This window comes from Prionailurus bengalensis, chromosome C1, assembly GCF_016509475.1.
Source record: "Prionailurus bengalensis isolate Pbe53 chromosome C1, Fcat_Pben_1.1_paternal_pri, whole genome shotgun sequence".
In the NCBI taxonomy this organism is placed as follows: domain Eukaryota; kingdom Metazoa; phylum Chordata; class Mammalia; order Carnivora; family Felidae; genus Prionailurus; species Prionailurus bengalensis.
Window position 1 is genome coordinate 36945889 of NC_057345.1, and position 21417 is coordinate 36967305.

At 54.0% G+C, this 21417-nt stretch overlaps 1 protein-coding gene across 1 annotated transcript; it reads left to right on the forward strand.

The window, feature by feature from the left end:
• The first annotated feature begins 14708 nt into the window (after positions 1–14708).
• Positions 14709–20963, forward strand: DMBX1 (diencephalon/mesencephalon homeobox 1). Its single transcript, XM_043573405.1, has 4 exons — positions 14709–14868; positions 17832–18010; positions 18269–18617; positions 19549–20963. Exons 1-4 carry the CDS (start codon positions 14715–14717, stop codon positions 19989–19991), a joined length of 1125 nt encoding a protein of 374 aa, XP_043429340.1. The 5' UTR covers positions 14709–14714; the 3' UTR covers positions 19992–20963.
• The last annotated feature ends 454 nt before the right edge of the window (positions 20964–21417 follow it).

The window sequence follows — 21417 nt, forward strand, 5'->3', positions numbered from 1 at the left end:
CGGCGGCGTGGCCCGGGAGACCAGGTGCGAGCGGGCGGAGCCGATGGGGCCGGGTCGGGAGGGGAGCGGGGCGGGGAGGACACGGCGCGAGAACTCTGGGGACCGCCTCCCCTCCTGTGGTCCTGCAGTCCACTACCAGCTGGGAGGATTGGAAAGTTTGCTTGCGGTCAGGGACTTGGAGACAAGACAGACAGGGACAGAGGAAGCAGAAGGGAAGGCCATAGACGCAGATTCGAGGAGAGAGGGAGACACACAGGGTCAGACAGAGGGAACGATACCCAGGGCTGAAAACGGAGTCAGAGCGCGCAGAACTCGAAATTCCGAGGCAGAAAGAGAGAGGAGAGCCGTGGGCAGAAACACGCCGCGGCCGAGACGGAAGCTTGGCCCGCGGAGACGCAGGCACCCGCAGAGAACGCTTCAGATCCGTCACGGTTTTGCCTCATTTGGAAGATATTACTTCGCCCTTGAAAAAAAAAAATACAAAAAAGGTTTGGATATTAAGCGGAGACAAATCCTTCTCAGTTTGGAGGGGGGCGGGGAGGAGGTGGCCGGGGTAATGCGGAGCAGATGCGCCCCGGGCTTCGAGAAGCCCGGGGCCCAGGCTGGGGAGGGGGCGCGGCCCGAAGCCCAGGTTCCCGCTTGGGGAGCGCAGGGGCTGCCCACGCCTCCCCGGCTTCGGAGTTCACGCCGCCTGGTGAACCCCTCGGTGCCCGGGAAATTACCCGGGATCCGGCTCAGGTCCCGCCCGCGCGGCTCCGGCTCAAACTCCGCCGCCGGCGAGTGCGCCTTTTCTCTCGGGATTGCGATTCTGCACGAATTTTCCAGTTAGGGATTGTTCAGCGCTCAGTCTACCTCTGTCTGCGTAAATGCGACCTTGGGCTAGAGTACTTCAGGTGGATGTTTGGGGCGCGGTGGGCCCAGTCCCGTAGAATTCGTTTTTGCCTTCTGCGGCCCTGGCTGGCGTGGGTCGGGTGAGCTCAGGCGGGGAACCACAGGCTGGGTCTAGTCCCTGGAGCGGCTCTCACGGTGCATTGGGAGGAGAGGTCAAGGGGCTAGGGAGCTGCCATGGTCTCTCGTCTTTGGGCCTCCCACCCCGGGTGGCCGTGATCCAGTTCTGGACGGGAATAGGCGGTGTCCCGGGACACCCATAGCTTAACTTTGTCACCCGTCACAAGTTCCCGGGCTCTGCGCTGGGGCCGCGACGGCCCCGGTGGTGCGGTGGGGTGCCTAGGCGCAACCTTTCCTCCTCCAAATTCAACCCGAAATTGGGGATCGAACTTTTCTGGATTCTGGCGGCGGCAGGAGGGGAGCTCTTTGGGCTGGATGTTCAATAAGGAGGTCTGGATGGGGTGCTGGGATCCTCGGCCTTTTTGTCTTCTTTCGGTTTTGGAATCCCCCCAAGCAGGGGACCCGCGCAGTCTCCCGCGCAGTCTCAGGGCCGGTTCTGCCCGGGACACTGGGCGCCCTTTTTCGTTTTAGAAAAGTCTGCAGAGGCCCTTGGCCAGCTCAGCCTGTGCTTGTTTTCTGAGGCTCCCCTGGTTTAAGGACTTCGGGAAGAGAGGAGGGCTTTGCAGACTCGGTGGGCCTTGCAGAGGTGGGGGTGGGGGTCGGGGGAAGGCAGTTCGCACCGCGGAGGTGGTTCGCGCCGAAGCCCTGGAAACTGCAAGTTCCCAGTTCGCCGCCGCGACGGCGGGGCGGCCGCCGTCTCTTCCACTCATGGGAGCTCTGGATCCTGTGCGCTGCAGGCGGGTTGGCCGAGTCTAGTATCTCCCTGGGAGGTCTTGTCGTCTATTAGTTTTAGGTGGGGTGGAGTGAGTTGTTTTCAATTTTGCAGGGATTCGCGTTTCACGTTCCCGCATCCCCAGTCCTCCCCAAAAGGGAAAGCAGTCTGACCTAAGGATGGTGAATTTAGTCCTCCCCTCTCTGCCAGCCAGCTGTACTTATGTGTGTGAAGGCGGTCAGAAAAAAATCGAATTTGCTACCTAGTGAGAGCAAATTATCCAGATAATTGGTTCAAATCTCTCTCCTCTGTGGCTGGGGTAGACACAGTCTTTGGATCAGAAGCAGGGAATCCCTACTCAGGATAGGGGTAACCACCCCCACCCCTGCAGACCTTTCCGTCGGGGACTCCTGCTACCACCTGAGAACCTGGCTGCGGTTGCAACAAACCCCGAGTGGAAATCCGAACAGGGCAAAGGTGCAGAGGAGTGGAAACCCGCTCCAGGCGAAGTCAACCGGGAAGGCGACCACCCTGGGCCTCTGGATGGGTTCTGCCTGTGGGCCGGCTTGCGGGTCAGCTTCAAGAGGAACGGGTGAGTGTCTGGGGGGCCCCTGCACCCTGTCACTGCCACTTTCACGAGTGGCATCCAGTGTGGTCATGCAATTGGAGCCATTTCTCTGCTCAGATACAAACGACTTGGCTCTGGAGACCTGGCACACCCTCTCACACTCTGCCTGGTGGATCTTGAGCAGGAAACAGTTTCCAGGGCCGCTGGGGGCCAACGCTATTGTGGACTAGGAATGAGGGATCAGTTACAGCCCTCTTTGCCAGCTTCCCTGAAGCCTGGGTTCTGGGAGACTGGAGCACCCTGACCCTGGCTGTAGGTTGAGGAGGCAAAGGGGAGAACCTGACCAAGGGGCACAGACTCCCACCTCCATCTCTGTGCTGCGTGCAGCACACACACACGGAGCCACACAGACACACATATGCTGACTGCCACACAGAGTCAGACGCTTGGGTTAGAGTCACCTGGGCTAGGGGTAGCTAAAATACACCCAGGTGAGAAGTTACACAGGTAGAGGAACACACACACTTAGGAGCACACAGGCAGATCTGCCGGATGCACACTCACAAAACCCCTCTGACAGACACAGGTACACACTGGTTAAACTCACACGGACACTCACTGCACATCACACATACGCATGCACCGTTCCCCCCGCCCCCCAACGCTGGGATGCGCAACAACCCACTTCTCCCACTTTAGCGGTGCAGCCCAAGGGCCTGTGCGTCTATGACTGGCGTCTGGCCGCTGCGCTCCCAATTCCCGGGCCTGCTCTCTCCGGATCTCTGGTCCCTGTGGAGCCAACCCCCCTCCCTCTCGTTCCCATTCCTCTCCTCCTCCCCCGCCCCTTCCCCGCAGTCCCGCTCGGCCGCCCTGCGGTGCCCATGTAAATGACAGCAATAAATATCTAATCAAGGCCCGGGGCGACGCCGCCGCCGCCCGCCAAAGCCCATTACAGAGCGGGCGGGCGCAGTAGGGAGGGGTGCTAGGGGGAGGCGGGTGAGCTTCTAGCGGAGCGTATGGTCCGGTCTGGACCTTCGTCCTGCACTGAGTACCCCTCATCTCTGACCTCGGGTGAGTCACTGCTCCTCCTTGGCCTCAGTTTCCCTTTCAGTAAGAACGGCACTGAGCCGCGTCCTCCGTTACCCCGTCTGGCCGCCTGCCACTCAGCGATCTCTCTTGCTGTTTAGTGACTCGTCCGTTCTTCGGACAACTTATTTAACACAGCCCCACTGCTGCCGGATGGGCGGAGATCCCAGCTCACACAGACACGGAATCACAGCTCTGGCTCCGACTGATTTTCGAACTTAAGCCAGGTTACCAGCGGCGGCAAAGTGGAGAGTTGTATGGATCCGCGACAACCAGGCCGGAGTGCCTTTCCCAGACGGGGTCACTCCTTGCGGGTCAGCCTGTGCCGCTGCGGGTGTTACTTCAGTGCGTCCAGGTCACTGGAGCCGGCTTCCAGCCTCCACAGCTCTATCCGCCAGGGTTTGGTTGCATCCCGGCGGCATTCGTCTGCGCGCAGGGCGGGAACCAGGCTCTCGGAGCAGGCACGACGCACTCCTTCCCGAGTTCCTCTCGCGGTCCGAGACCCAGAGCCGGGCTTGGAGCAGCGGCTCCGCAGGGACGCCGCAGTCCGTGTTCCCCTGCACCGGCACGGGCCTGGGTCTGGACGAGCGCGGGGAGGCCCACTCGTCCCCGCCGGAACTCTGGTCCGGGGCGCACCGGGCGAGCAAGACTGCCTCCTCTCGCCCGGGAGAGGCGGGAACATGCTGACCGCCGCCTCTGCACCACCCTGGCTCTGACCAAGTCTCTTCGGTCTTCCCTCATGTTCTAGCTGCATCTGTGCTGGAAAAGAAGTGGAGAATCCAGCAATTATTTCGAGTTCTACTCCCAGGGCCTGCGGTCAGGCCTCCCCTGCAACAGACTGTCCTCAAGAGCCCACGCTGCACGGGATCTTGAGAAAAAAGAACAAAAATCAGCCTCTCTCATCTTTTCTCCTTCTCTCTGCCGCATTTCACTGCCTTAAAATTAACTCCAGCCGCCTGATTTCTTTGCCCCCCCCCCCCAACATTAAGCACCTCAGAAAACCAGAGGAGGGTAGGCAGAGTGGCCTCCCTTAGTCTCAGCCCATTAGCCTGCGGGGGGCTAATTACCCCAATTAGCTTCTGATTTATAATTAATGGCTCGGACCAAGGGATAATTGGATGTTAATGGATAACAGTTTGTGTAGGGAACTAAGCTCCTGGGCTCCTCCAGAGGGCCATGGGGGTGGGGTCTGTCCTGAGACCTACCTCAGACCCTGGAGATCTCCACACTGGCGGGCATTCCCCATCCCTAAACTAAGAGGGGAGGTAAGAATCTCCTTTGAGGAACTGATGAGCTCTAGGTGCCAAGAGACCAGCATCCCATCTGATCTAACCCTTGCAAAGCTACAAACCCTGAGGCCCACCTGAGCTCTTTGGCTCCAAATCCAGGACCGCTTTGGGGGCCCGCAGCTGAAGGGGGCCGTTGGGATTTCTGGACCTCAACAACAGCCCATTCCCTACCCACATGGATCAAGCAATGTGGGATTAGTGGTAGCAATGTGGGGTCATGGTACCTGTATCAAATGCCACTGGGGGATGGGGCATGGCCAAGGTGAGAGCAGTGGCCAGGGCTCCATTTGGTACAGGGTCAGAGCTCAGTCTGTGGCAAGGTCAAGGTCACAGCTATGGCCAGAAGGTGGTTCGGCTTCTGGTGGGGACATGCGGTCTTTCCTGATGCAGTGGGATAGGGCAGGCAAGTGAGGAGGGGGACTCTGGGCCTTGGCTCACTCAGTTCTGGGCTCTACTGCCCTTATCACATCTCCTAATGCTGGTCTCTTCTCCAGGGCATCTGACTATCTGACCATTCCCCTAGAATGGGGCTGGAACTCCTTACATTACCCCAGATTCCATTACCTGACCAACAGTGGCTCTCTTTACTTGAGGAATGAGCATCTAATGTCCCCTGTGCTAGGTACTGAGTACTGGCTCCGGAGCCAGATCTTGCCCTGTAGGAGCCCCCTAACTGATGAGTTCTTGGTGAGCATTGAGTTAGACTCAGCACTGTGGAATTGGACTCCCTGGATTTCATCCTGGCTAAGCTGCTTAGCTGTGTGGCTTTGGGCAAATGACTTCACCTCTCTGAGTCTCAGGTCCCTTATCAGCCAAATGGGAATTATGAATTTGTTATGAGGATTAAATGAGATGCTGCCTGTCAGGTCTCTATCAGGATGGCTGGTAAAAATAGTTATTATTATATCTTGGGTGAAGGGCAGGCAGATGGACAACTAACTATAATCTGGTGAGGTAATGCTATGGTAGGAGTTCAGAGAAGTCACCTGACCCAGGCTGGGTTGTCAGGGGAGGCTTCCAGGAGAAGGGGGTGCCTAAGCCTAGTGTGAGGGATCAGGAGTTTTTCAGGTAATGCTGGTGGAGGAACAGTGTTCCCAGAGTGGAAATGATGAATTTGGAAATGCCTTTCAAGAAAGTTGTCTTTGAAGGGACCAGAGAGAACTGTTCTGAGAGATGAGTCCTTTTGCTTTAAAAGGGGGACATGGAAACAGGTTTAAATGTGCACTGATAGGAGCGGTGGGGCTGGGGTTGGCAATCCAGGGGATGAGGATCTCAGGGAGGGGCATGTGCCCTAGATTCCCTAGCTCTTAGACACCCAGAAGCGAATGATGCCACGTTTCCAGCCATTAGCCCTTAGATGTGTCTCTAGAATGTGTCCTTGGCCATTTCCTGTGGTCTTGCTGGCCACCTTGAGTCACTGATTTGTTGGTGCCCTGGCCCATCCCCTTGGGAGGGAGGCCATGCGTGGGGGAATCTGGCCCCTGGCAAGGCGACAAAGTGGCTGGTTCCTGGGCTCTCTGCACCTTTGAGTACCTGATGCTGACAGTGGAGACTTTTGGAGTTGGAGGGTTCAGCAGTGACCTGAGAGTGAAGCTGTAAAACAGCATCTGAGAGGGAGCAGCTAGGGATGCTTCATCTCAAGTCTGCCCTCAGACCTGGTGGCTGCAGGCTCCTTGCTCAGGGCAGGGCTGGGCTCCCGGTGGCCCCCATACAGCATATGCTCCCATTGCTCTTTCTGGACAACTCAGGACTAAGGACTGATGTGGGAATAGGGGCACTTATTAGGATGGGAGCTCAGCCATTCCAGTTCCCAAACAGGTCAGCCAAGGGTAACTCACCTCCCTTGAGCCTCAATCCCTCCTCTGTAAAGTAGAGATGACAATAGTGCCTCCTTCATAGAGTTGAGGTAAGAAATTGGTGAAGTTACTGCAGTTGAGTATCCGGCATGTGCCAGGCACAGAGCTTCTCTTAAAATCTTGGGCTCACCTGCTCAGAGCTGGAAGTCTTTAGCTTCCCAGCTCCAACACACACACACACACACACACACACACACACACACACATATGCACACACATGCACACATATGAAGGAATCTTTCCTCCTTAGCCTCCCTCAGGTGGCTGGCCAGCCCTGGGTTACACACTTCTCATGATTGAGATTTCTTTCCCTTCTGGGGCAGCCATTTGGTCAGTAGTAGGGAGGACCCTTGCCAAGGTCACACAGCACCCTGGGGTTGGGGCAGGAGCTCTGGCGTGGTGCTCCTGGGCTTGTGTATTTATGTTCTGCTACCTGCCAGGCAAAAGGCCTGTTGGTCTCCAAACTGCTAGGTAGGAAGGACGGCTGCAGGGGGCCTCTCCCCACAGAGGATCACCGGGGATCCTGTGGGGCTGAAGGGCGGCATTTCTCAGGGAAGGAAGTCTGTAGCAACAGTCTCCCTTCAATCCTTCCTGCTGCCATTGACACCCAGGACTAGCCCTCACTAGGGCCAATTCCTTGGCCACACTTTGGAGATGAATCCCAGATAGATCCTCAGTGACCTGGGCTTCCTGTCCTGCCTCTAGCACTTAACAACTGTGGGACCTGGAGCAGGTGGTTTTACCTCCCTGAGTCTCAGTTTTCTCATTCATATAATGGGGATAATAATTCCTACCCAGTCAGCTTGTGCTGAAGCTGGTGAGTTAGAAGGGGGCTTGGCTCACAGTGGGTGTCACTGAAAGGAAGCTGTCATTGTTAATGAGATAATGTGTCTGACCAGGCTTGCAACAGAGGAGGCAAGTCCTCGGAGAATGTTGGTTCCTCCCCTCCTGCTTTCTTTCCTTCCCTTTAAACAAAGTTGTTCTGCCCTGCTCCCCACCGTGTGTGGGAATGAGAAGAAACTGAGGGGGAATTAAAAGTTCAGAACAGGAGAGGAAGAGGTGAAGAGAGATGGCGTGGGTCTGTGGGGGTGCTGAGCTGGGTGTGACCGAAGGAGGGGTCCACTTTCCTGTTAATCAAAGACGCCTTGCGTGTGGTTTCCTAGCGGTCCTGCTGTTAATTTATAAAAAATGCCCCCTAATAAAATTCTGCTTGATTCTTCGATTGGCTGGGCATTAGGCCGCAGCCAGCAGCGACGCGGGGACATAACGGATGCATTTGCAGATTTGGAAAATTAAAGCCATCTATATGGCGCCTGTGGCGGGAGATCCGCCGATCTGCTTGCTTAATGAAATATAAAGATTCTTTTAACCAATGTAAGCACAATTCGACAGCTTGTGAAACGCAGCCGCGCCGTGATGGATGGCTCTCCTGGCTCGCCAGGAATTGCGGGGCGGCACCTTTTAAATATATAATTGATTCTGTTTGGAGTGTGCAGTGGGCTGAGCCCGTGCAGGGCCCGGCCTGGGGCCAGGAGTGCAGGGCCCTGTTCAGAGGCTCCCACAGGCTCTGCAGGACTCCAGCGTGGGTGGCTCTTGGCCTCACCATGGGACCTGGATGTGGGTGGTGTTCCAGCCGCTGGGCCTGGCTGAGGACCCCGGGGCCAGGTCTGGGCTGCCCTGATTGCTGGAAAAGGGCACATTGAGCAGGGTTCTCCCCAAACCCTGGCTTCAGGTCCTGGGGACAAAGGAGGTGGTGGGACTGGGGCTCTAAGTGTCCATTTTCTGGCCTGAGGGCCATAGCCCATTATGGCGGCCCTGCTTCTTTCACTATTCCCTCACCTCTCTTAGCCTCTGGTTCTTTGTCATCCATTCAGCATTTATTAGTTACTGAACACTGGCTGTGTACCAGGCTCTGTGCTAGGTGTTGCCGAAACAAAAAATGGAGAGGACAAATCTATTCATTTTCTCTGCGTTGCTCTTTCTGTCTCTCTGTATCAACTCCATCTCCTTGGTTTTTCCCCTTTTTCCTCCTCGTGCTTCTCTCTTGTTCTCCCTCAGACCTTTTTCTGAGGGTCCCATTTAGTGTATGTTCCTCTGATCATACACACACACATACATTCATTCATGCACATGGGCCCCCAGACGTGCACACACAGAGACATAAATAACTGCACATACGCACGTAGACACAGATACACATGCAAGTATGTGGCCAATCACACAGACATGGACACACATGAACACTGAGATGAACTGCACGCTGTGTGCTACCACATGTGTGTAGCTCGGGTGGTAAGTGGCGTCCACAGATCTGGGGCCCTGATGTCCACCTGGAGTGAGGAGGAGTGTGAGGCTGGGGGGAGAGGAGCTCGGCTGGCAAAATTTGGGCTCACACGCAGCCTCATCTCACAACACACGCACACACACATTTATACACACATGGAGACGCGGACACACACATGCATGCATGAGCATGCACACTGGGGAGATGTGCTTTTTCTCTGCTTTTGTCCTGTTGCCTTGGATCAAATCAGAGATGCTGGAAGTCAGGGAATGGAACATGCCGGAGTAAGAGCCTGCGTGACTGGGGTTAGGAAACACTAGCTGGTGGGAAGAACCTCACTGTGGAAACCTGTTCCACCACTTCCTAGCTGCTTGCCCTTTAACAAATTCAACAGTCGTTCTTACCTTCCTTTTTCCGCATCTGATAAAAACAGTCCCTACCTCCCATGGAGCTGGGAGGATTGATGGAGATGGCTGCTGATGTATCCAAGGCACTTTATAAATAGTTGTTATTATTAATTTATTCATCCAATCCTCATCTCCTGAGCCGTGCCTCTGTGCCAGACCTTGTGATCTGGGCTGGGGTGGGGAGTCCAGAAATGCATGAAATACGCCTTTTACCCTCAAGGAGCCCAGTCTAGTAAGGGAGGTAGGAGTATCACCACACTATTCCGATTCAGGTGCTAAAAGAAGAAAAGCCATGGAAGGTGCTTTGTGTGGTGAGCAAGGGCTCAGAGAGTGTGTTCAGTAAACAGGAGTTGTTTTCGTTGCTTTCTTGTTATTGTTATCATCATTTCCCTGACCCGGGCTTAGTTATCTGGAGCCTAGAGAGAAGAGAGATACCTTCTTAGGGACGAGTTGGGAAAGGCCCTGTTTCCAAGGAGGTTGAACTAGGTCTTGATGGAGAGGGAGGGATTTGTCAGGTGAAGGGGGTGGAAGGGAATGGTGTTTCAGGTGGAGGGCCCAGCAGCAGCAAAGGCATGGAGGTGACAAGAGGGAGTGGCAGGTAATCTGAGATTGCTGGGTGCTGGGGAGAGGGAGGGCATCAGGCTGAAGGGGTGGGCAGAGGCCAGACAGGGAAGGTCTTGGAGACCTTTAGAGGACCAGTGAGCTGGGGCAGTTGTGGCGCCGAGAGAGGTACCTCTCTTGGCTTTAGTTAATAAAGACTTGTCGTGCATCAAAAACTGTGAGATCAGCAATAATTAAGTCAATTAAAATGTCACCACATCAACAGCAATGAGTTTTAAAGCAACAGAGCCCTGCAGAGGTGGGGGAAGGGGATGGATAAAATTACTTCTAAACTCTGTTCCGTCTTCCCCACCTGGAGCCTGTGACACATCCTGGGGCCTGGCTCCATCCCCACATCCACTGAAACATGTGGATAACCCTCCCCAACTCCTCCCTCAAAAAAGGAAAGAAAGAAAAAAATATATAAATGTGGAAATCACCAGTAATCCCATCTGCTATCTCCCAGAGATAACCCCTGTTAACATTTCAGGGTATAACCTTCTAGACTTCTTTTCTATGCATATTTATACATACATTACAAAAATGGGATCATATCATGCGTACTGTTACCTATTTCTTCCACTCAACGATATATTGTGAACATCAGCACATACAGATCCATATCATTGTTTCAGACTGTGGCACTGTATTCCATTGTGGGCATGACTGTCCCCTCATTTACTGAACTAACCCTCTCTTGATGGACAGTGAAGTTTCCAGTTGTTTACCATCGTAAGCAGGGCTGTGATAAACATTCCTGGACACACATCTCTGCATATTTGAAGGATATGTTTCTGGAAATGGAATCATTGAGTCAAATGATGCTCTTTCTAAAGGCTTTTGATGCCAGGAACTAAAGCTCTTTTGTCAGCAAAGTCGGAGGAGGAAAGGATCATTTTCTACTCCTCTAGATAATCCTGGGTAATAATTTTTTTTCATATTTGCTAATCTGATTGGTGAAATATATTGTGACTTATGGTTCCTATTTTTATTTCTTTGGTTACAAGGAAGGCTAAGCTTTTTGTCATAGATCAGATGGCTATTTGTGTTTTTCCTAATAAGTTGTCTCTTTAGTTACTTTGCTGTCTTTTAAGGTGACCATCTTTTTGTTTCTATAGAAGAACTTTTTTATATATTATGGATGTTCTCTTATTTTTATTTGTGTTATTTATTTTTATCAATTTTGCTATGTCATATATATGGTAAATATTTTTCCAGGCTTGTTGTTTGCCTTTTAGCTTTGTTTATGGTTTATTCTATTATACAGTATTTAAATTAAATTTTAAAAATGTTTATCTTTGAGAGAAAGAGAGAGAGACAGAGTGTGAGCGGAGGGCGGGGGGCAGAGAGAGAGAGAGAGAGAGAGGGAGACACAGAATCCGAAGCAGGCTCTAGGCTCTGAGCTGTCAGCACAGAGCCTGACGTGGAGCTCAAACTCGCAAACCGTGAGGTCATGACCTGAGCCCAAGTCGGAGGCTTAACCTCCTGAGCCACCCAGGTGCCCCGGTATTTACATTTTTTAAATGTTTATTTAATTTTGAAAGAGGGGGAGAGAGAGACAGAGAGACAGAGAGACAGACGGAAAGGGAGACAACGAATCTGAAGCAGGCTCCAGGCTGAGCCACCCAGGCGCCCCTCTATTATACAATATTTAAACACTATGTCACCATGTCTGTCCTTCTTCCCTCTTAGATCTCTGCCTTTGGGGTCATGTTTATAGTGTGTAGAGTGGGCTTCTTTAAGTAAATGTTGTTGGGAGGTATATTGTGGGAGTGACAGGTCAGATATCTATAAATCCTGCCCTCAGCTCCTGGCTTGTATATGCAACTGCTAATTCAGCATCCTTACTTGGAAGTTGGATCCCTATTTTCACACTTAGCATACCCCCCCCCAAAACCATGATTTCCATTGCCCCCTCCCCAGACCCCCTTCTCCCTCAGTGTTTCTGATTCAGGAAAAGGCCCATCTTCACTCAGTTGCTCAGGCCAAAAATTTGAGTTAACCTTTTTTTTTTTTTTTTTTTAAGTAGGTTCTATGCCCAACATGGGGCTTGAATTCACAACCTCGAGATCAAGAGTGGCATTCTCTACTGACTGAGCCAGCCAGGCACCCCCAGTCATCCTTTTTTGACCTCTTTCCCTCACATCTTATAACTAACCTATCACAATCATGTCCATTTTACCATCAAAATATGTCCTGAATCTGGGGTGCCTGGGTGGCTCAGTCAATAGAGTGGTTAAGCGTCTAACTTTGGCTCAGGTTAGACTTTGGCTCGGGTCATGATCTTGTGGTTCGTCGTGGTTCATGATGGTTTGTTGGGGCTCAGCATGGAGCCTGCTTCAGATCATCTGTCCCCCTCTCTCTCTGACCCTCCCTTCCCCCACTTCTGTGTGTGTGTGTGTGTGTGTGTGTGTGTGTGCACGCACGCGCACTCTCTCTCTAAAATAAGGGTGGGGGGGAGCCTGGGTGGCTCAGTCGGTTTAGCGTCCGACTTTGGCCCAGGTCATGATCTCATGGTTCGTGAGTTCGAGCCCCGCATCAGGCTCTGTGCTGACAGCTTGGAGCGTGGAGCCTGCTTCGGATTCTGTGTCTCCCTCTCTCTCTCTCTCTCTGCACCTCCCCAGCTCATGCTTGCACTCTGTCTCTGTCAAAAGTAAATAAACTTAAGAAAATATTAAAAAACAAATTCAGAAAAACATGTCCTGAATCTCACTACTTCTCACCACCTCCCCGCTCCCGCCTAGCGGAAGGCACCTAGTTGCTGGCCTGGCCTTCTGCAGTGACCTGGTCTCTCCACTTTTCTTCTTTACTCTCTGCAGGCTGTTCTCTGCAGCCAAAGTGAGCTTTTTTTTTTTTTTTTTTATTTTTTTTTATTTTTTTTTTATTTTTATTTTTGGGACAGAGAGAGACAGAGCATGAACGGGGGAGGGGCAGAGAGAGAGGGAGACACAGAATCGGAAACAGGCTCCAGGCTCCGAGCCATCAGCCCAGAGCCTGACGCGGGGCTCGAACTCACGGACCGCGAGATCGTGACCTGGCTGAAGTCGGACGCTTAACCGACTGCGCCACCCAGGCGCCCCCAAAGTGAGCTTTTAATGACAAATTGTATCATGTTACTCTTCAGTCAAGACCCTCCAGGAGCTTCCCATCATGGTGGGGGTAAAATTCAAACTCCTTGCAATGGAGCCGTGAAGCTCTTTGGGGTCTGGCCTCTCCTCTCCCTCCACTCGCTCGTTCCCTCTCTGTGTTCCAGCTACCCTGGCTGTCTTGCTGTTCCACATAAATACCAAGCTTATTCATGCCTCAGGGCCTTCATCCTTGCTGTTCCTTCTGCCTGGAAAGCCTTCCCTCCAGAACTTTGCATGGCTTACTCCAAATAGCAGAGTGCCTTTCTTGACCACGTGTTCCACAACAATCTTCCCTTTTCCTCTTGTTATTCTCCTCCTCTGTCTTATTTTTCTTCAGAGCACTCGTTTCTGTCTGGCATTAGTACCTATATTTATTTGTTATTTTGTAGTCCTCCTCCCTTGGAATCTAAATTCTACGAAGGCAAGGACTTTGTTTGGTCACTTAGTAGGTGGATGCTTAATACATATTTATTGAATGAATATGTGTAATATATAAATGTGTGTGAGTGTAATGTTTGTGTGTAGATATATCTGCTGCATGGATAGATACCCGTGAGAATGTCTGTGTGCAGAGCCATGGGGAATAATGACATAGAATTTGTAAATTTGCTGAGTTTGTGTGTGACCATGACTACTTCTGTGAGTGCCTTGCTGAGAATGTCCATGTGTGTGTTATTTGGGCATGAAACGTGTGTGCGTGTGTGTGCCGTGGATGTTTGATCACGTATAGCCTGAGTGTCTACGTCAGCGAGGGGGGGGAGCTGAGACACTTGGGCAAGTTCTTCCTCTTACCAAATGGACCTGCCGTTGCGCCAACCCTCCCCCGTTCCCTCCCATGCCCAGGACACAGGAAGCACCTATGTGTCTTTGGGAGCCTGCAGACATTGGGTCACGTTCCAAAAACGACACTTCAGGACAACACAGGTGGGCACTCAGATGAGGACTGTGAGGGTCCAGAGGAGACCTGGGGCTGATAGGACCTTGGCAGCCTTGTGCTGAGCTGGGCCGTCCCAGCAGGAAGGATGATAAATTAGCCACCAAAAAATGAAGCTGAAGCAGTGTGGGCGGGCTGGGCCCTGGATTGGCAGTGTGGCCTCAACATGTCACTGCTCTTCCTCTAAGCCTTGGTAGACCTATCTGTAAATGGGGTTCGTTGCTCTTGGGAAAATGATAAATAGAGGGAGGTAATGGTAGTGAATATATACCAGTCATAACAATAGTGTCCTTTTGTCTGTGTAGCGCATTAAGGTTTTAATCCTATTATCTCAGAGCAAGTGCCTCAGTGTCCCCAGTCCAGCTCTGGACTTGGCCCCATGTGGGCCTCGGTGGTGTTGAGTAAATAATACGTGTGTGAGTGAATCAGTGAAGGCACAGATAAGAAAGTGCCTAGGTGACTAAATGGAGATGGCTGCATAAAGCAGCAATTGGACTGATAAATCACAGTGACTGACATTTTTTAGCACATACTGTGTGCCAGGCCCTATTGTAAAGACTTCTCTTATTAGCCCCATTTTGCAGATGGAGAAACGGAGGGGCAGAGAAGTTAAGTGACTTGCCCAAAAGTCACAAAGCTCCTAAGTGGTAGAGTTGAGATTCCAGCCCGGGCAGTCTGACTCCAGAGCCCAGAGCCCAGGCCACTTTCTGATGGAGGGGCAGAAGCTCTCGGGGGTGAGGTGAACACCCAAGGTCTGGGCTAGGGATGTCTACCCCAGGGTGGAGTGTGATACCCTGGTTCAGGTCTCCTCTCCTCTTCCCCGTCCGCAGGCGCACGCCGTGATGCAGCACTACGGGGTGAATGGCTACTCGCTGCACGCCATGAACTCACTCAGCGCCATGTACAACCTGCACCAGCAGGCGGCCCAGCAGGCCCAGCACGCCCCCGACTACCGGCCATCGGTGCATGCGCTTACGCTGGCTGAGCGCCTGGCTGGTAAGGGCCATGGAGATGGGACCTTGGGGACAGAACCGTGGGGCCTGCGGTGGAGGAGAGGTCTGGGGGAGGAGGCTCTGGAAGTTGAAGACAGGAGGGAGGGAGCACTGGGAAATCTTACTCTGGGAGGCTATGGAAGACCCAGGTCACTTAGCAACACAGAAAGGCATCGATTTAAAATCTATGTGTGACCATCCAGAATGCTCCTTGTTTGCCAGGACTGTGCTGGGCACTGGTGCTGCCCTGGCCTTTGGATTCCCTTAACGACCCCATGAGGGAGGGACTCATCCGCCTCTCTGCCTATCTTGCAGATGAAGACTGAGGCGGGAGGGTAAGGGACTCGCCTTGAGGAGTCGCTGCAAGAGGAGTGGAGTGCCCGGGAGAGGTTATTTCAGGCACAGGGAGTCATACAAGTAATAACAGCTGGTTATGTGCCAGGTGCTGTGTGAGGCTTTCTCTGTGCATCAAATCCAACCCCGATAAAGGAGGTTATTATCTCCATTTTATGGACAAGGAAACTGAGGCTCAGAGAGGTCAAATCTAGGTGGGGGTGGGGCTGGAGGGTTTGAACATGACACTAGGGCTAAAAATATAAGCTTCGGAGCCCCAAGTCTGTAGTTATTGGGGGTCTGCACATTCACCTCTCCTCTCTGAGCCTGTGTCCCCTTTAATCAGAGGGGACAATAGGATGATCGGGAAGTTATTTGAGGTAACATAGGCAAAGGATTCAGCAGAGATTGGTAAGTGCTCAGAAGTCATTATTCCTCAAGTCCCAAGGTAAGGGCCCATGAGGGAGCTGCAGTCCTGTGTCCCCGTCTCCCTTCTACTGATTTGCTGCCCTGCCCTGTAGCCCCTCGCTGGGTGTGAGAAGGATGTGACCACATAGGTGAGGGGCATGATTCCCGGGAGGTGGGGCCGCCCTTTGTCTCCTGTCTCAGATCAAACCTTGAGCAGCTAGTGAACCCATGTGGGTTCACTGCCCTGTGCCAGGCAGTACTCAGAGGACTTCAGGGCACCCCCAGGGAGACCAGGTGCTCACAGAGCCATAGAAGAGCACGGCAGGAGTGTGGCTAAGATTCAGTGGCGGGGCAGCTCAGAGCAGCGGCATCTGGTGTAGTCAGAGAAGCCTTCCTGCAGGCTGTGGGGGAGGAGCCAGGCCTTAAAAAGGAATGACTGGTGAGGGCACCAGCATGAGCAGAGGCACAGAAAAGGGATGGGATATGAGGACCCTGCCTGGGAAGAGGTGTCGGCCTGGGGGAGGGCGGGGCAGTGATTTCCACTCCTTGAGACCCTGCGGGGCCTTGGGGCAGGGCTCAGTGAACAAAATCCCTGGGCCCCTGGTTGTCTTCTTTAGATCAGTGTGGGGCATAAGTCTCCAGTGTGGGAATGTGGGTACAGTCCTGTCCTGGCTATGGCTGCATCTCTGATTTGGAGTGGATTCCCTATCCCGAACCTGGTGGTGACACCAGCTCCTCACTGTGCTCTAGACCCAGAGAGGAGGCAGGGGGTGGAGGCTCCTCTCTGCTGGTGGGGGCAGAGGAACGGGAACATTTAGCACTCCACCCCAATTCTCTTAATTCTTAAGACGGAAGGACATGAACTCTAGGTGGGCCTTTGTTTGGAGGCCTCGCCTTCTGGCAGAAAGTTTTGCTGACGGTACAGACAGCCTGGCCTCCCCTGTGATCACCCACCCGTATGGCCCCTGGAGCCAGCAGCAGGGTGCTGAGCCGCTGCTCCCTCAACCAGGGTTCAGCTGACCGAGGGGTCCCCAGTCCCCAGGTAACCAGTGTGAGCTCAGTCCAGGCTGGGATTAGTGCCAGTTTGTGAGAGGTTCAGGGCTCCCTCTAAACTGAAGAAGGAGCAACCCAAAGGTAGCCTTTCTGGATACGCAGCTGGATACCCAGCTGCCTCCTTCCCCATTTAGAGTGCTGTGGATGACTCCCCAGTCCCTGGAGTACAGGGGAAGGACTCTGGCAGCCCTATCAGAGGCTGACCCAGCTCAGGTTCGCTTCAATACAGGCAGTCCAGGATCCATTTATGGGCTATGGGAGGCAGGGGAGAGAGGTTACTGTCCATCCACCAGGATGTACTCAAGCAGAAGGGCTGGATCCTAGACACCAGCCCTAGGCAGATCTCTATCCTCAGTGGTTTTCATGTCACCAGCATGTGAGCAGGACGGTCGAATCAACAGTCCATTAGCTCTGTCTCCCATCCAAGCAGTGGTTAGAACCTAGTCTTTTTTGTCCTTTGAGGAAGCAGCCAAAAGGGCCAAGACTAGATGCAAAAACTTTCCCGTGCTCTGAGGGCCCTGCCAGTGCCGGGCTTTCTTTTGAGGAGACATAAGAGCAGGAGCCTCAGGTCTTGCTATCAGAGACTCTTAGGCCAACTTGGATCCTCAGAGTCATACGCAGAGGACATGGAATCAAGTGCCAGTGAATTGTGTACCAGTCAGACCTCACCTAACTAGACCTTGCAGATACCATCCCTGCTGCCAGCCTGGCTTCTCACGGTCAGGGGCCAATATTCTGTTGGTATCCAGAATCTAAGGGTTACAGGATGTTATAACCTTTGTGACACTGGTAAACAGATTATTAGCATCATGTGGTCTCGGAATATTATGCTCAGCATCCTAGGACTTTGAGGATCTTAGGGCAATGTCCACCTATCTACCCATACACCCTCAAACCAAATGAGGAAGACTGCTCTCAGTCATATTCCTGACAGCTGTTCATGGAGATGAGTTAGACCTCTGTGGTCCTTATAGTGAACGTGGGGAAGGAGAGATCTCAAAACCCCAGCCATATGGAGAGAAGTTGCGGGGTTTCCAAGGGGAAAGGGCCAGGACCCGGCTCTGCAGGAGCCTGGGTGTCTGCAGCGGGTCAGAGCAAAGTAAGATTCAAAACCTATTTCCCATAATTAAATGGGCGCCCTCTCCTTGCCCTCCAACGGCTGTACATTTCAAGACATCATCTTGGAGGCCCGCTATGGCTCACAGCATCGCAAACAGCGCCGTAGCCGCACGGCGTTCACTGCCCAGCAGCTCGAGGCCCTGGAAAAGACCTTCCAGAAGACTCACTACCCAGATGTGGTGATGCGGGAGAGGCTGGCCATGTGCACCAACCTGCCTGAGGCCCGGGTGCAGGTAGGTCCCTGCTCCTCTAAGTGGACCTTGCAGACAAGCACCAGCCCACTGACCTGGCTTCCCTCTGCCCAGGAGCCAGCATTTTTATCCCTCAGTGCCCGTGTAACTGCTCTCTCCATGAATGCCTGCGATGACAGGAGTGGGGTTTTGGAAGGGACTGGGGTGCATGTTTCCTGCGGGGTGGGAGGCAATGTTATCATGCACGTCCCCTCCCAGAGCACCCAGTTCCACAACCCACAGCTGCTCTCCCATCCCCAGGTGTGGTTCAAGAACCGCAGGGCCAAGTTCCGGAAGAAGCAGCGCAGCCTGCAGAAAGAGCAGCTCCAGAAGCAGAAGGAGGCTGAGGGCTCCCATGGGGAAAGCAAGGCTGAGGCCCCAACCCCAGACACCCAGCTGGAGACTGATCAGCCCCCAAGCCTGCCCAGTGGCGACCCCCCTGCCGAGCTTCACCTGAGCCTGTCTGAGCAGTCGGCCAGTGAGTCAGCCCCTGAGGACCAGCCAGACCGGGAGGAGGATCCCCGGGCAGGAATCGAGGATCCCAAAACTGAGAAGAGCCCTGGCGCTGAGAGCAAGGGGCTGGGCTGCAAGAGGGGCAGCCCCAAGGCAGGTGAGGCTTGGCAGGTGCCGTGGGCGGGCTGGGGCCCAGTGGAGGGAAAACAGCCAGATCCTGCTGGACAGGGCCCTGGGTATGTGAGGTGGATCAGAGCAGGGATAGAGTCAGCTTTTAACACATGGCACTAGGGCATGATCCCTTAGAAAGGAGTTGGCCAGGGCGCCTGGGTGGCTCACTTAGGCATCTGACTCTTGATTTCAGCTCAGGTCCTGATCTCAGGGTCGTGAGGTGGAGCCCCACATCAGGCTCCACATCGGGCTCAGTGCTGGGCGTGGAGCCTACTTAAGATTCTCTCTGTCTCTCTGTCTCAAAAAAACAAAACAAAAAAAAGATAAAAAATAAAAGAAAGGAGTTGATCGTAGCAGGCCTGTGCCAGGTATTTTCCGGGGAGGGCCGGGTGGCAGGGGAGGAGACTTAGGGAGCCCAGGGCAAAAGCTGTTTATCAACCATTATGGAAATACTATGGTATTTTAACAGCCAGCACAGATGCACCAGTGCCTATCGGGTGAATTCCACACTGGTATCAGGGACTCTCACGTGCAGCAGAGACTCAGAGCCACGTTTCTGAGGGAACAGAGCTGTGGGGTGAGGCATAGCTCAGACACAAATCCTGAGCCCAGGCAGAGAGCCGGTGAGGGGCGGGAGCCACAGACAGGAGAGGGGAAGGGGAGGTGACAGTCCTCCCAAGAAGTCAGACACGGGGGGCCCTGGCAGGGTCTCTGGGACTGCCCTAGGAAGCCTGGCTCCCCCCCTCCCAGGATTCTGAGGGGTGCTTCAGGACACACCTTAGCTGAGATGAGTGGATATGGTTTCAGCCAATGCCTGTCTTATCTGCAGTGCCAAGGGGTGGGAAGACTGAGGGAGACCCTCCTGGCAGACCACTGTCCTTGTCCTGAGCCCTTGGTTCTCGGTTCTCTGCTTGCAGATTCCCCAGGCAGCCTGGCCCTGGCTCCTGCAGCACCCGGGGGTGGCCTCCTGGGCCCCTCCCACTCCTACTCGTCATCCCCGCTGAGCCTCTTCCGCCTGCAGGAGCAATTCCGCCAGCATATGGCAGCCACCAACAACCTAGTGCACTATTCATCCTTCGAAGTGGGGGGCCCGGCCCCTGCCGCCGCTGCCGCCGTCCCCTACCTGGGTGTCAACATGGCCCCGCTGGGCTCGCTGCACTGCCAGTCCTACTACCAGTCCCTGTCGGCAGCTGCTGCTGCCCACCAGGGCGTGTGGGGGTCCCCGCTGCTGCCCGCGCCCCCGGCAGGCCTGGCACCTGCCTCTGCTGCCCTGAACAGTAAAACCACGAGCATCGAGAACCTGCGGCTTCGGGCCAAGCAGCACGCAGCCTCTCTGGGACTCGATACGCTGCCCAACTGACCGCTGGCCTCCAACCCAGCCAGGGGTCTTGGGTGCCCCCTCCCAGCCCCAGGGTTACCCCCAGACGGCTTGCATGGAGTTAACTCTATGAGCCCGGGGATCCTGGGGCCATGGAGTCCTGCCCCCATCCCCCTCCCTGAGTCCCAGCCCCCGGTGAAGCCCACACTTGCACACCTTCTGCATGGCCCTGCTTGGATCCCACGGAGGCCGAATCGGAGGAGGGGAGGCTGGGGCGCCCGCAGCCTCTGCAGGAGAGCGAGGCCCTCCGTGGCCAGATCCTCCCCTCTGCACGGCCTCCTCCCTGCCCTCCCTACCTCCCCTTTGCCCCCTAGTAAGTCGATGTGTGGAATGTGAGGTATAAATATAAATATATAAAGCTATATTTTCAGGCCCCTGCCTGCCCCAGCCCCCCTGCCGTCCTTGCCTCCCCGTACAGCGTCCACATCTCTCTCTGGCTTTCCTCTGTCTCTCTCTCTCTCCCCTCTCCTTCCCTGACCTGCCTCTGTCCTGTTTCCTACCCCTCTCTTCCCAGCCTCTGTCTTCCCCACTCTGGACCTTTGCCCACATCTCTTCTCCCTGCTCCTGCTTTCTTTCTTTGGTCCTGGCTGTGTGATGTTGTCAGTTCCCAGGCTATGTTTTGTTTGGGATTGTGACTTCTTAGTTGTAGTGATTTTGCTTTTTCCTGTTCTTCCTCCTGCTTCTTCCCACCTGCCTGTCTCTTCCCTGCACTGCACCGGCCTCTCTAGGCTGCTGTTCCTCTCCATCCCCAGTAGAGGTGGTAAGGCCCTAGCTGGAGACGCTTTTGCCACTGGAGCTGAGGGCAGGAGCTGGCATTGGCCTCCTTAGCCATCCTCCCTCAGACCTGTCATCTAGAAGGGGTCACAAATCACATTCTCTTCTCTCTCTTTTCTCAGCTTTGAGGCCCCACCCAAGATGGAGGAGGAGGGGAGTGGAGGCAGGAGTCAGGCTGAGGCAGGCAATAGGATGGCGGCATCCCTGCCTGTAAGACCTCCAGGACAGAGGACGGCCGCCAGTGTTCATCCAGGACTGACCACAGGGTTCTAGGTCTCTCTGGTGAGACTTCTCTGGTTGGGGGGAGGCAGCAGGGGAGGGGGGCTCTCAGAGAGAGGTGTTTTCAGAGGAATGGGGCAGATTCTTTTCTCCCACTCCTGGCCCCTAAGTCCTGCAGTTAGAGTCTGCTGCAGGGGTGCGTCTGAGCCAGGAAGAAAGGCTGAACCCTAACTCCTGATCACAATAAGTGCAAACCACACAGCAGTGCATAGTCTCAGGCTTCTGTTGACATGCCGTCCTGGAGCTAATTGTTGAAGTTAGGGCCTCTGTCCAGCTAGTCATTGGCATGGAAAAGTGGGTTCCTGTTTATGTCCAGGAGCCCAGCTCAGCAAACTTCCCTTCAAAGCAGTGTGGC

Excerpts from the sequence above, each read along its gene's own strand:
- DMBX1 (XM_043573405.1), top strand. The coding sequence starts at position 14,715 with ATGCAGCACTACGGGGTGAATGGCTACTCGCTGCACGCCATGAACTCA. Across the intron at positions 14,869-17,831 it reads GCTGGCTGAGCGCCTGGCTG|ACATCATCTTGGAGGCCCGC; the intron begins GTAAGGGCCATG and ends GTACATTTCAAG. Across the intron at positions 18,011-18,268 it reads TGCCTGAGGCCCGGGTGCAG|GTGTGGTTCAAGAACCGCAG; the intron begins GTAGGTCCCTGC and ends TCCCATCCCCAG.